The sequence below is a fragment of the Cebus imitator genome, unplaced genomic scaffold (assembly GCF_001604975.1).
Source record: "Cebus imitator isolate Cc_AM_T3 unplaced genomic scaffold, Cebus_imitator-1.0 Scaffold629, whole genome shotgun sequence".
NCBI classification, from domain to species: domain Eukaryota; kingdom Metazoa; phylum Chordata; class Mammalia; order Primates; family Cebidae; genus Cebus; species Cebus imitator.
In genome coordinates, this window is record NW_016107944.1 from 776649 (window position 1) to 791243 (window position 14595).

Sequence of the window (14595 nt, forward strand, 5' to 3'; positions counted from 1 at the left end):
CTCTGTGGGAGCCATGGGAGGCTCTCATGTCTTGGGAGACCATGGAGCATTAAGGCTACCAGGTCATAGGTTTGGTTTTTTTGTTGGTTTTTTTTTGAGACGGAATTTTGATCTTGTTGCCCAGGCTGAAGTGCAATGGAGCGATCTTGGCTCACTGCAGCCTCCGCCTCCTGGGATCAAGCGATTCTCCTGCCTCAGCCTCCCAAATAGCTGGGATTACAGGCAGTGCGCCACCATGCCCAGCTAATTTTGTATTTTTAGTGGAGACGGGGTTTCTCCGTGTTGGTCAGGCTGGTCTTGAACTCCTGACCCCAAGTAATCCATCTGCCTTGGCCTCCCAAAGTGCTGGGATTATAGGCGTGAGCCACCATGCCCGGCCCAGTCTACTTCTTATAAGGGGAACTGTAATCACCTTTTGCACAAACTGGGGGTTCACTGTAATCTCCTGGTCCATGGCCTTCAGCCGCTCATCCAGCTCTATGCACTTCAGCATCTGCATGACAGGCACATTAGAAGGTGGTCAGCAGCAGATTCAGGTCAACTGCATCCTTTCTAACTTACTGTTAGACTGTTAACATGGCTGTTAATATGAGTGCTGTAGGTTCACAATCTCTTGTTCTGAAACCATACCTAATACCCCATCCAACAGGACCCAGGCAAACCTCATAATCAAACACACAGTATGTTTTGCAGTGAAACTGGAGTATATTCACACTGAGATAAAAGACCAGACACCATTTCAGGTGACATTTTGCCATCAAATTAGTTACAAAAAAATAGTTTTCTGGGATTTAGTATTCAGTTCACCTCCCTGCTCAGAAGTTAGAAACACAGACCACCCAAAAAATGCCCCCTTCAGCCCCAGAATCAGGGCAGCATGCCCTCAGGAGACGCAGAGGTGGCTGCTGCTGCTGTGGCCCATGCTGTTGCCTGAAGGGGACCTTCGGGAGAGCGCTCTGCTCTTCTCCTCCAGCCACCCCAACTCTGCTTCTGACTGACACAGGGAGAGATGTTTCCTGACCTCCCAACCTGGAACTCAATAGACATTTCAGCAAAACCACAAGGCCCTGTGTTGTAAGTGGCAGCTGGGAATCAAGTTATACTATGCCCTTCAAGTGTTTTCAGAGTTAAGGGAGGTTTTGATGAGCTAGCTGGGATGTGCAATCCACTATTTATTTATACCCATACAATCACAAAGAGTTTTTTTTATTTTTTTGAGACAGAGTCTCCCTCTGTTTCCCAGGCTGGAGTGCAGTGGCGCAATCTCAGGTAACTGCAACCTCTGCCTCCCAGGATCTTCTAAGTGATTTTCCTGCCTCAGCCTCCAGAGTAGCTGAGATTACAGGTACACACACCACCATGCCCAGCTAATTTTTTTTTTTTTTTTTTTTAGTAGAGATGGGTTTCACCATGTCGGCCAGGCTGGTCACCAACTCCTGACCTCAGGAGATCCACCCACTTGAGTCTCCCAAAGTGCTGGGATTACAGATGCGAGCTACTGCGTCCAGCCTGGAAGAGTTTTAAGCAGCCCATTCTGGGTTTTTGTTGTTGTTTTTCTTGAGACAGAGTCTTGCTGTTGCCCAAGGTGGAGAGCTGTGGCATGATTGCAGCTCACTGTAACCCCTGCCTCCAGGGTTCAAGCAATTCTCCTAAGCAGCCCATTTTGAAATTAACTTTCTAGTAACTAAGATGTACATAGACTGGGAACTACTAGTACTTAAAACTAAAATTACCTGGAACACAGGAGCAGTATTTCAAATACATTTCAACCGTCAATTAAAAAAATAAAAACATGGCATTCATGTTTACCTCCTGATCAATGTTATGAAGCATGGCTGGGTTATTATATTTTTCAGGGTTATCGTGGAAACTGACCATACCGTCCTTCTGGTTAATACTTGCAAAAATCTCACCATCTTCTATCTACCAAAAAAAAAAAAAAAAAAAAAAAAAAATCAGGAAAGCAATTTAGACCCGAATGCTATATGAATACAGAGATAGAGTCATCCAGTATAATCAGGGAAAAGCACAGAAGGCAACATGGATATAAACAAACTTGTATATTTTTAAGCACCATTTGTTTATCCAACAGCCTACTATTTGCTAGGCACCATTATAGATGCTAAGAGGTATGAAACTGATGCACACACACACAAAATCCCTACCCTTGCATTTTTGTTGTTGAGTTGAAGTCCACACAACATAATTAACCATTTTATTTTTTTATTTATTTGAGACGGCGTCTCGCTCTGACTCCCAGGCTGAAGTGCAGTGGTGCGTTCTCAGCTCACTGCAACCTCTGCCTCCTGGGTTCAAGCAATTCTCCTGCCTCAGCCTCCCAAGTAATTGAGATTACAGGTGCCTGCCACCACGCCCAGCTAATTTTTTTGTATTTTTAATAGACACAGGGTTTCAGTGTGGTGGCCAGGCTGGTTTTGAACTCCTAACCTCAAGTGATCCGCTTGCCTCAGCCTCCCAAAGAGCTAGGATTACAGACATGAGCCACCACACCTGGCCTACCATTTTAAAGTGAGCCAATTTATTGGCACTTAATGCATTCTACAATGTTGTGCACCTACCATCTCTATCTAGTTCTGGAGCATTTTCACTACCCTAGAAAGAGGCCCCAGACCCATTAGCAGTCCCTCCCCATTCCCTTGTCCTCCCAGCCCCTGGAAACCATCAATCTGTTCTTGTCTCTTATGGATTTGCCTTTTCTGGATATATGAATGGAGTTCTACACTATGCAGTCTTTTGTGGTCTGGCTTCCCTCAGCATGATATGTTTGAGGTGCCCTTGTATTTTTCAACACCAACTGCATTGAGATATAATTTACATTCCCTTTTTTTTTTTTGAGATGGCGTCTCGCTCTGTCACCCACGCTGGAGTCCAGTGGCTTGATCTCTGCTCACTGCTACCTCTACCTTCTGGGCTCAGGGGATTCTCTTATCTCGGCCTCCCGAGTAGCTGGAACTATAGGTGTATGCCACCTCGCATGGCTAATTTTTTGTATTTTTGTAGAGATGGGGTTTCGCCATGTTGGCCAGGCTGGGCTACTGTATTTTAAAAAGTAAAGCCTAACACATTTTCATTTCATCCCAGTGGAAACTATCTTCTGATTCTTCAAGAAAACTTTACCACTGCTGATTCCAAGATAGATTCAAGGTCTATATATTATTTATTTGCATCAGGGGATTTATTTGACTGGGGATTTATTTGACTCATCCTCAAAGCCAAATCCTGCCCATGAAGTTAAAAAGTGAGATACTGATAAAAGTCCCAAACAGATATTTTATTCCTAACAAGATGCTCCCATGTGTGATAATGACTTGTCCATTTGTTAGAAATGAAACTGCTGGCCTACTCCTCTCTGGCTTTGGAAGGGATAGATGCTATTTAGTGAAACAGCAACCAGCCCCAATACATACCACACAAAATGCATAGTTCTCTATGTGATCACAGAGAGCTGCCTCTTTAAGAAGCAGATGGAATATACCTAAGCAAAATTTGGACCTACCGTCACCACAGCAGCACTATTCAAAATTAATAAACCAGAACTGGAAACAACCCCAGTGTCCAACTATTCAAAATGGAAAGGTGTATCAAACACTGTAACACTGTAGCCCTGAAAACGAATGAACTGTGGCTACGTAGAGCATCACGCATGACTCTCACCACGCTGAGCCAAAAACCAGATCCCCAGAAAGTATGCACTGTGTGTTTCCTTCTATATAAAGCTCGGAAACAAACACAACTAAAATAGGATGTTAAAAGTCAGGATGGGAACGACCTTTCTAGAGAGGCACAGGGCTGGGAGCAGACACGAGGGATATTTTCCAGGTGCCAGTCATACTCTGTTCCTTCATCTAGGTGTTGCAAACTTTGTGAAGATGTGTTTAGCTGTACACTTAAGTGTACTTTTCCAATGTTTACTTAAAAAAAAAACAAACCCTGACCTCACAAACCTTTCATTCTAGGGGAAGGGTTTCTCAAGTCTGGCAGCACTGACATTTGGGGCCAGATAATGCTTTGGTGTGTGGGCTGCCCTGGGTACTGTGGTATGTTTAGCAGCGGCCATGGCCTGTACCCATTAGACACCAGTAGCACCCCCATCTGTGAAAACCAAAACTATCTCCCAACATTGCCTAATGTCTCCTGGCAGACGAAATCACCCTCAGGGGAGAACCACTGCTCCAGAGCCTGTCAGGGTATCTGGGCTGGTTAAGCAGGGTTCAAAACTCACACCCACTTTGACCCCTCAACGCACTGCTGCCTTGCATGTCCTGTCTGGTATCATAATGACTCATGTATTTCTTCTCACTCACCACTGAAGAGTGAATTTCTTGGGGAAAGTCTGTAGGTTACTCATTCTGTGTAACCCCTGTGGGGTTAGTAAGATGCTCTTAGCAGATACAAGTCATAGAGCTATGGTTTTGTTTGGTGTGTGCATGTTTTGAGTGGTAAGCTGAGGCAAAAAACCCTTTAGAACATTTGTAAATTGAACTATCAAAATGAAATAGCTAAGTGCAGTGGCTGTAGTCCCAGCTGTAATCCCAGCACACCTGTAATCTCAGCACTTTGGGAAGCCAAGGTGGGAAGGTCACTTGAGGCCAGAAGTCTCAAGTTCTGACTGGGCAACATGAGACCCTGTCTCTACAAAAAAATTTAAAAATTAGCCGGGTGTGGTGGCACACACCTGTAGTTCCAGCTACTTGGGAGGCTGAGGTGAGAGGATCATTTAAGCCCAGGCAGTCCAGGCTGCAGTGAGCCATGATTACGGCACTGCACTCCAGCCTAGGCCACACAGCAAGACCCTGTCACAATCAATCAATCAAAATACAGTACACTGTTATCACAAGGGAAACTAGTTTTATTACTCCTAATTCTGAAATCATATGAAGCTTTGCCTGTCCTGAGCTAAGGATATAGGTTTGTTTTCAGTGAACTAAAACCAGATCAGAATTATGTACTTATGTAACTGAATAGGTAGGTAGATTACAATACATCAATGTGGTAGGTGATCATATAGTCATTTAAATGAGACTTATCCAGATCAGGAGTGGATGCCTGATTAGAGTGGGGCTGCGAGTTGGGAAATGCAACTGGGGGGTGATAAGAGGGTGTGTCAGTGCACCGGTGCGGTTTCATTTCTGAAGCTGGGTGCTAACTACGTGCGTGTGTGCTCTGGCCTCCTTTGTGTCACTGCTGCTCACAGCATAATAATCATCATGGACAGGCTGGGTGCAGTGGCTTACGCCTGGAATCCCAGCACTTGGGAGGCCGAGGCGGGCAGACCACAAGGTCAGGAATTAGAGACCAGCCTGACCAACATAGAGAAACCCCGTCTCTACTAAAAATACAAAAATTAGCCAGGTATGGCGGTGCACGCCTGTAATCCCAGCTACTCAGGAGGCTGAGGCAGAAGATTGCCTCACTGCACTCCAGCCTGGGTGACACAGCTAGACTCTGTCTCAAAAAAAAAAAAAAAAAAATAAATAAATCATCATCATGGACCAAAACCCTCAATGAGGGAAGAGACTGAGTCAGAACGTCAGTCAGTGATGTCACTAAGCACACTGTGTAGTTCACCCAACAGTGTTGAGCAAGGTTTCTTGCTACGGCAATTGCTTTACATACATACTGGCAAAAGCTTGTGATCTCATCGCAGGTAAGCAGAGAAAGTAGCCCTACATTAAAACTCTTTGTATACCCAAAGTATTTCATGAGTGTTATGAGGTTTACAAAAATTCTGATAATGAAAATATAGGCACCTGTAATCCCTGGTACTCGGGAGGCTGAGACAGGAGAATCGCTTGAACCCAGGAGGCAGAGCTTGCAGTGAGCCGAGATCACACCACTGCACTCCAGCCTGGGCAAGACTGAGATTCTGTCTCAAAAAAAAAAAAATAATAATAATAATAATGAGTACAAAGCTGGGCTCAGTGGCTCACACATGTAATCCCAACAATTTAAGGCCCAGGAGGGCAGATTGAGCCTAGGAGTTCAAGCCCAGCCTGGGCAACATGAAGAAACCCCATCCCTACCAAAAAATACAAAAATTAGTCCAGCATGGTGGCAGACGCCTGTAATCCCAGCTACTTGGGAGGCTGAGGTGTGAGGATCATTTAAACCCAGGGGATTGAGGCTGCAATGAGCTGAGATTGTGCCACTGCACTCCAACCTGAGCAACAAGCCTGGTGTGCGTATCATACAAACACACCAGAAGTAGAAAATCACATGGACTATAAGGAAATAGACCAAACTATCAATATTGGTTGACTCTGGAGGTTCCCCTGCCTTTCTCATTTTTAATATTTTCCACAATGAACATCTGTTACTCTTACAGAAACAAAAATCCAGTAATTAATTTTCTAAAAAATGAAAATCCAGGCCGGGCACAGTGGCTTATGCCTGTAATCCTAGCACTTTGGGAGGCTGAGGCGGGCAGATCACAAGTTCAGGAGTTTGGGACCAGCCTGAGCAACATGGCAAAACACCATTTCTATTAAAAATACAAAAAATTAGCCAGATGTGGTGGTACATGCCTGTAGTCCCAACTCTCAGGAGACTGAGGCAAGAGAACTGCTTGAATCTGGGGGGCAAAGGTTGCAGTGAGCCAAGACTGTGCCACTGCACTCCAGCCTGGGCAACAAGAGCAAGACTATGTCTCTAAAAATAAAAATATAAAAAAGAAAATCCACTTACCATGTGCAAAACATATTTTTCTGCCTCCTGAGGTCCAGATAACTGCACACGACTTGCCATATCTTGTAATGATAGAGTTAAAAAGGTCTGAAAGTCAGAGGCAGAATTAGTCACAGGTAGGAACAACAAAGAAAGATATTTTATTAAGTGTACAGAGCAGCTGGGCGAGTGGCTCATGCCTGTAATCCCAGCACTTTGGGAGGCCAAAGTGGGTGAATCACGAGGCCAGGAGATCAAGACCATCTTGGCTAACACAGTGAAACCCCGTCTCTACTAAAAAAAAACAAACAAAAAAAACTAGCTGGGTGTGGTGGCGCAAGCCTGTAGTCCCAGCTACTTGGGAGGCTGAAGCAGAAGAATCGCTTGAACCCTCTTCAGGCGGAGGCTGCAGTTAGCTGAGATCGTGCCACTGCACTCCAGCCTGGGCAACAGAGTGAGACTCCATCTCAACAACAACAACAACAACGACAAAACGTGTACAGAGCTCTTCCCATTGATATACAAAATAAATTTGTGTAGATGACTTAAAACTGACAGGCTAGACGCGGTGGCTCACGCCTGTAATCCCAGCACTTTGGGAGGCCAGGGTAGGTGGATCACTTGTCAGGAGTTCCAGACTAGCCTGGCCAACATGGTGAAACTCCAGCTCTACTAAAAATACAAATACTAGCCAGGCATGGTGGCGATTCTCCTGCTTCAGCCTCCTGTAATCCCAGCTACCTGGGAGGCTGAAGCAGGAGAATCACTTAAACTTGGGAGGTGGAGGTTGCAGTGAGCTAAAATCACACCACTGCATCCAGCCTGGGTGACAGAGTGAGACTCCAACTCAAAAAACAAAACAAAACAAAAAACAAAACAAAACAAAACACTGACGAATCCAGTGGCTTGTCATTAATTTCCTAGAGGAGTAATACAAAAGGATTAATTTTATGCATATGTAAACTGAAAAGGAATCCAAAGTATGCACATCTTTATGGAGATTTTCATCTTTTGAATTTTGTATTATAAATATATAATCTATTAAATAAAATTTAAAAAATAACACTCATTATTCAAAATTTAAAGTTAACATTTTCAAACAAACAAGGGAGTTAAATAAAAGAGGCTACACACTTGGGGTACATGAGGGAAACCAGTGTTTACCACTGCTCTCTTGGGATCTGATGAAAATGACCCCTTTCAGTAACACATTAAAAGAGTTCCTTTCTTTTTCTTTTCTTTTTGAGACAGAGTTTTGCTCTTGTTGCCCAGGCTAGATTACAATGGTGTGATCTTGGCTCACTGCAACCTCTGCCTCCTGGATTCATGGGATTCTCCTGTATTCAAGAGATTCTCCTGTCTCAGCCACCCAAGTATCTGGGATTACAGGCACCCGCTACCACGCCCAACTAACTTTTGTATTTTTCACAGAGATGGGATTTCATCATATTTGTCAGGCCAGTCTTGAACTCCTGAACTCACTTTGGAATCATCCACCTCGGCTTCCAAAGTGCTGGAATTACAGGTGTGAGCCACTGCACCCAGCAAGAGTTCCTTTCTTAATGGCAGCTGGCAATATTTACAACAATGGCATTTTCAGAGCTGGGTATATTAAAACCCTCATCTTGAAAATTCCCTTTCTTTTTGAGACGGAGTCTAGCACTGTCACCTGGGTTGGAGTGTAGTGGCACGATCTTGGCTCACTGCAACCTCTGCCTCTCAGGTTCAAGCGATTCTCCTGCCTTAGCCTCCTGAGTAGCTGAAATTATAGGCACCTGCCACCACATCTGACTAATTTTTTGTATTTTTAGTAGAGATGGGGTTTCGCTATGTTGGCCAGACTGGTCTTGAACTCCTGACCTCATGAACTGCCTGCCTCGGCCTCCCAAAGTGATGGGATTACAGGCATCAGCCAGCCACCCACCACACCCGGCCTTTTTTTTTTTTTTTTTTTAAAGAGATGAAGTCTTGCTCTGTTGGCCAGGCTAGAGTGCAGAGGTGCAATCAGAGTTCACAGCAGCTTAAGTGAACCTCCCGCTTCAGCCTCCCGAGTAGTTGAGACTACAGGTGTGCACCACTGTGCCCAGTTGATTTTATGTTTTTATTTTTTGCAGGAATGAGATCTTACTTAGTTGCCCAGGCTGGTTCTGAACCCCTGGTTTCAAGCTATCCTCCTGCCTCAGCTCCCCAAAGTGCTGGAAGTACAGGAGTAAGTCACTGTGCCTGGCCCTAAATTCTTGATGAACCAATAATTTTAAAACTTACATATACTTTAGTTCAGAGAACAGTACCCAAGAAACTGAAATTACTGCTAACTTTAGGTACACAAGTAGTTTAACACAAATGAAGACTCAAAAGTCAACATTGTAGCCTGGCCAACACAGTGGGATCCCATTTCTATATAAAAGTAGGCCGGGCACAGTGGCTCACACCTGTAATCTTAGCACTTTGGGAGACTGAGGTAGGCGGATCACTTGAAGTCAGGAGTTCCAGATCAGCCTGGCCAACATGGTGAAACCCCATCTCTACTAAAAATGCAAAAAAATTAGCCGGGTGTGGTAGTGTGCACCTGTAGTCCCAGCTACTTGGGAGGCTGAGGCAGGAGAATCACTTGAACCCAGGAGGCAGAGGCTGCAGTGAGCTGAGATCACACCACTGCACTCCAGAGCCTGGGCAACAGAGCGAGACTTGATCTCAAAAAACAAACAAACAAACAAACAAAAAAAAAGCAGGGTCAAGAATAGCACATAGTGTTCAGATGACCACAATTACATATAATTGGAAGAGTCTATGCATATAACATAGAAAAGAAACAGAGAAGAGGAACCTGTAAAAAATCCACTAAAATGTTAATACAAAGTAATATTTCAGCATCGGAGGTGGCAGATTTAACCCATCCCTAGCTGCCTGCTAGCCAGCAATGTCATCACCTACTCATACAGTCTACCTGTTGAGACTTACTTGGATTTTCTAGTAAGAAAAAGTGGGCTAGCATCGGGGCGCAGTGGCTCATACCTGTAATTCCAGCACTTTGGGAAGCTGAGGAGGGAGGATTACGAGGTCAGAAGATTGAGATCATCCTGGTCAACATGGTGAAACCCTGTCTCTACTAAAAATACAAAAATTAGCTGGGCATAGTGGTGCGTGCCTGTAATTCCAGCTACTTGGGAGGCCTGAGGCAGGGAGTTGGAGGTTGCAGTGAGCCGAGAACGCGCTACTGCACTCCAGCCTGGCAATAGTGCAAAACTCCGTCTCAACAAAAAAAAAAAAAGAAAAAGTGGGCTAGAAAAATCTTTGGATGTTTCCCCCTTCTTTTCATTGTAGCACTGGGACATCATGCCAAAAACGGAGCAGCCACTATCACGGATGTAATCTTCTGACTAGCTAGGTCCTTTAAAGACACGGTTCCTGCCTACCAGACCTCATGGCCGCCCTGTGAAGGTGGCGTTTTCCTCACCTTTGTTAGCCTCTGAATATTCTTCTTATAAAGAGATGACAAGCATTGCTTCACCAGTCCCATGTTGTTATCGCGAGTGAAAGTTTCACTGTGCTTATTCACCAGGTTTCGGAGTTCTGAGGGGTTGTTGGTTGAATACACTTGTGCTAACTCATGGTATGCATTGCTTAGAGGCTAAAGATGCAAAGGAGGAAAGAATTCAGATTAAAACTTCAGAAGATTCAAATGTGTACAGGAAGCAAAAACACATTTTTATACAATTTTTTAAGCAAGTACATGTCAGGTAACAACCGACTGTTACCCTACACATAATTTACCCAAAGTAAATGCCTGATTTTTGACAGAGTCTCACACTGTCGCTTGGGTAGATGTGCAGTGGCACAACCTCGGCTCACTGCAACCTCCACCTCCCAGGTTCAAGCGATTCTCTTGTCTCAGCCTCCTGAGTAGCTGGGACTATAAGTGCCTGTCACCATACCCGGCTAATTTTTTGTATTTTTAGTAGAGACAGGGTTTCACTACGCTGGCCAGGTTGGTTTCAAACGCCTGACTTTGTGATCCACCTGCTTCAGCCTCCCCAAGTGTTGGGATTACAGGCGTCAGCCCCTGCGCCTGGCCAATGTATGGTTTTTAAGACCAAGGAAAGAAAGTCCTATGGAGTAATTTATCTTCTTTTTTCTTTTTTTTTTGAGACGGAGTTTCGCTCTTGTTACCCAGGCTGGAGTGCAATGGCGCGATCTCGGCTCACCGCAACCTCCGCCTCCTGGGTTCAGGCAATTCTCCTGCCTCAGCCTCCTGAGTAGCTGGGATTACAGGTACACGCCACCATGCCCAGCTGATTTTTTGTATTTTTAGTAGAGACGGGGTTTCCCCATGTTGACCAGGATGGTCTCGAGCTCTTGACCTCGTGATTCACCCGCCTCGGCCTCCCAAAGTGCTGGGATTACAGGCGTGAGCCACCGCGCCCGGCCGAGTAATTTATTTTCAACAAAATTTTGTAGTGCAGAACAAGTAATAACACAGCAGGTGAAAACCTACTGAATTTAGTGAAGTCACACATATCTTTATCAGTGGTCTTGTTTCTCTACTGATAAATCACATAGAGAAGAAAGGAGTCAAAACATTCATCATTCCCAACTCTCCCTCTCTCTCACACCTCATCAGATGCAATGAAACAATATGCTACTTCTGCTAACAAGAGGGAAGACAGGGGGCTGGGTGCAGTGACTCACGCCTGTAATCCCAGCACTCTGGGAGGCTGAGGCAGGAGAATCCTTTGAATTCGGGAGGCGGAGATTGCAGTGAGCCAAGATCGCACCACTGCACTCCAGCCTGGGCGAAAGAAAACTAGCAGTGGCTAGGAAGCCAGAGCTGCTTTAAGAATTTTATGCAAATTAGCCCCTATGCTAAATATTAAGAAATAGGTACAGAGGCCCACGAGAAGATGAAGTCTTGAGGGGTGCTACCAACAGGCAGAAACTTTGACTCTGGAATTTGTATTTTCTACTACTTATGATATCATCATAAATTACTAATTATGGTGAATGATGTCCTTGAGGCATGAAGACATTACTTTTTATAAACATTTCTTCCAAAACAGGCCAGCTCAGGGGTCACCTGGAGTTCTCCAAAATGATCTGAGTAAGGCTGCATTAATCCTGCCCTGCCCATCACTCTTCCCTGGGAGTCCAAGGACCTCTCTTAACCACCTTCCCCTCCTCCCCACCTGGGGCCAGGCAGTCTAGAGCCCTCAGACCCACTAAAGGACTCTTAGGCAAAGGACACTTGGTTATCTTCCACAATCCAGCATGAAATTCCCATTAAGAGGTTCTAACTGGCACTCTAAAATTTTAAGTTTTGTACAAGGGCAATCAGGGTGAAATTATGATTATTATTTTTGGATACGGAGTCTTGCTCTGTCGCCAGGCTGGAGTGCAGTGGCGCAATCTTGGCTCACTGCAACCTCCGCCTCCTGGGTTCAAGCGATTCTTCCGCCTCAGCCTCCTAAGTAGCTGGGACCACAGGTGCGTGCCACCACGCCCAGCTAATTTTTGTATTTTTAGTAGATTTTACCATGTTGGTCAGGATGGTCTCTATCTCTTGACCTCGTGATCCGCCCGCCTCAACCTCCCAAAGTGCTGGGATTATAGGTGTGAGCCACTGTGCCCAGCCAGGGTGAAATTATTAAAAAGATTGTGACTTTCTAACCCTCCTAAATTGTTCAATTTTTCTTTTTGGGAGATGGAGTCTCACTCTGTCACCCAGGCTGGAGTGCAGTGGTGTGATCTTGGCTCACTGCAACCTCTACCTCCCTGGTTCAAGCGATTCTCCTGCCTCAGCCTCTTGAGTAGCTGGGATCACAGGTGCACACCACTATGCCTGGCTAATTTTTGCATTCTTAGTAGAGACAATTTCACCACGTTGGCCAGGCTGGTCTCAAACTCCTGACCTCAGGTGGTCAGGCTTCCCAAAATGCTTGGATTATAGTCATGAGCTACCACGTTCGGCCTAATTTTTTAATAAAAAAAAAAATTCTTTTTAATGCTCCCTTTAGGCAGAATCAAGTTTTTTTTTTTTTTTTTTTTTTTTAAGCCACGGGGTGTTTTTTTTTTTTTTTTTTTTTTTTTTTATTTTTTTTTTTTTTTTTTTTTTTTTTTTTAAGCCACGAGGATGTGTTTTTAAATTTTTTTAATAGTTAATTCCATTTTTTTTTTTAATACTTTTTTTTTTTAAAGACAGGGTTTCACCATGTTGGTCAAGCTGGTCCTGAACTCCCGACCTCAGGTGATCCGCCCGCCTTGGCCTCCAAAGTGCTTGGATTACAGGCGTGAGCCACTGTGCCCAGCCAGTTAATTTCATTTTAAAACATGGTTCCAAAGCTAGGTCTATCAGTAAAAACTGAATCCAAAGTTCAGTCAGCAGAGTTTATGGTCTTCCTGCCCCTGTATGAAACTCTAGTAAAATTTCCCAATACTTGGGCAAAGTAAGTTCAATCAAATCAGCACTGCTTCTTCTGTTTTCTGGCTAAAATGTAATAAAGAAATACAACAAAACAAAATCAAGGCCAGGCGCAGTGGCACATGCCTGTAATCCTGGCACTTTGGGAGGCAGAAACAAAAGGACTGCTTGAGGTCACGAGTTCAAGACCAACCTGGCCAACATAGCCAGACTCTGTCTTGGGGGGGTGTGGGGGTGGGGTAAATCAACTGTTATAGGAGCTTAAACATCTATAGCTATAAGTACCTAGAGCACAAGTTTGAAAACGGGTTCCTGAGAAATATTCCATCCCAATCAGGTGACCAGAATGTGTACGGACTGGAATGGAGTTAAGCAATTCTAACTGAAATACAGCTCCCAGCAAACATTTAATAAATTTATAGAACTGTATCAGTGTAATTTCTTTATATACTGAACATGCTCACATAAGAAGTCAATTTTATTTAAAAAACTTACCTTAATGAATCTACCCACAATTTGAGATGTATATTTTGGGAGCTGTTGTACTTTGCCAAGTAATATCAAAGACACTAAAATGTACTTTTTATATGATTCCAACATGATATGACTGACCGCCATGGCAGGAGTAGTTATAGCCTAGGCAAGAGAAGAATGCTTACTGTAAAGAGAACATGCCACAGTAGCAAATAGCAATCAATCACATGTATCACCTTAATTATAAATCAATAATACTTTTTAAATGTCCCATTATTTTTAAAACAGCCTTATTGACATATAATTCATTTTATTTTATTTTTATGTATTTAATTTTTAGAGCCAGGGTCTTACTCTGTCATCCAGGCTGGAGCGCAGTAATATAATTATGGCTTACTGTACCCTCAAACTCCTGGGGTTCAAGCGATCTTCCTGCCTCAGCCTCCTGAGTACCTGGGACTATATGTGTGGGCTACCATGCTTGAATAATTTTAAAATATTTTGTAGAGGTGGGGGTCTCACTGTGTTGCTCAGGCTGGTCTCGAACTTGTAAGCTCAAGGAATCCTCCCACTTCAGAATCCCAAAGTGCTGGGATTCCTGGCGTGAGCCACCATGCCTGGCCTGAGATATAATTCACATGATATAAAATTTACTCTTGGGCCTGGCGCAGTGGCTCATGACTGTAATCCCAGCACTTTGGGAGGCCGAGGCGGGTGGATCACTTGAGGCCAGAAGTTAAAGACCAGCCTGGTCAACATGGTAAAACCCTGTCTCTACCAAAAACAGAATAATTGGCCCAGTGTAGTGGCTCATGCCTATAATCCCAGTACTTTGGGAGGCCAAGGTGCGCAGATCATGAGGTTAGGAGATGGAGACCATCTTGGCCAATATGGTGAAACCCCGTCTCTACTAAAAATACAAAAATTAGCTGGGTGTGGTGGTGCATGCCTGTAATCCCAGGTACTCAGGAGGCTGAGGCAGGAGAATCGCTTGAACCAGGGAGTCAGAGGCTGCAGTGAGC

At 44.4% G+C, this 14595-nt stretch overlaps 1 protein-coding gene across 9 annotated transcripts in view; it reads right to left on the reverse strand.

Annotated features, from left to right (window-relative positions):
* Nucleotides 1-14595, reverse strand: part of COPS3 (COP9 signalosome subunit 3) — a 33999-nt gene that overhangs the window by 676 nt on the left and 18728 nt on the right. For 8 of the 9 annotated variants that reach the window (XM_017517369.2, XM_017517375.2, XM_017517377.2 and 5 more), the window contains 5 exons: nt 13595-13735; nt 10142-10315; nt 6706-6792; nt 1810-1923; nt 413-493 (listed from right to left, as the gene is read on the reverse strand). In XM_017517369.2, the coding sequence (XP_017372858.1) occupies nt 413-493; nt 1810-1923; nt 6706-6792; nt 10142-10315; nt 13595-13735 (597 nt within the window). The remainder of the gene's footprint in view (nt 1-412; nt 494-1809; nt 1924-6705; nt 6793-10141; nt 10316-13594; nt 13736-14595) is intronic. The other variant, XM_017517372.2, reaches the window with a different exon arrangement.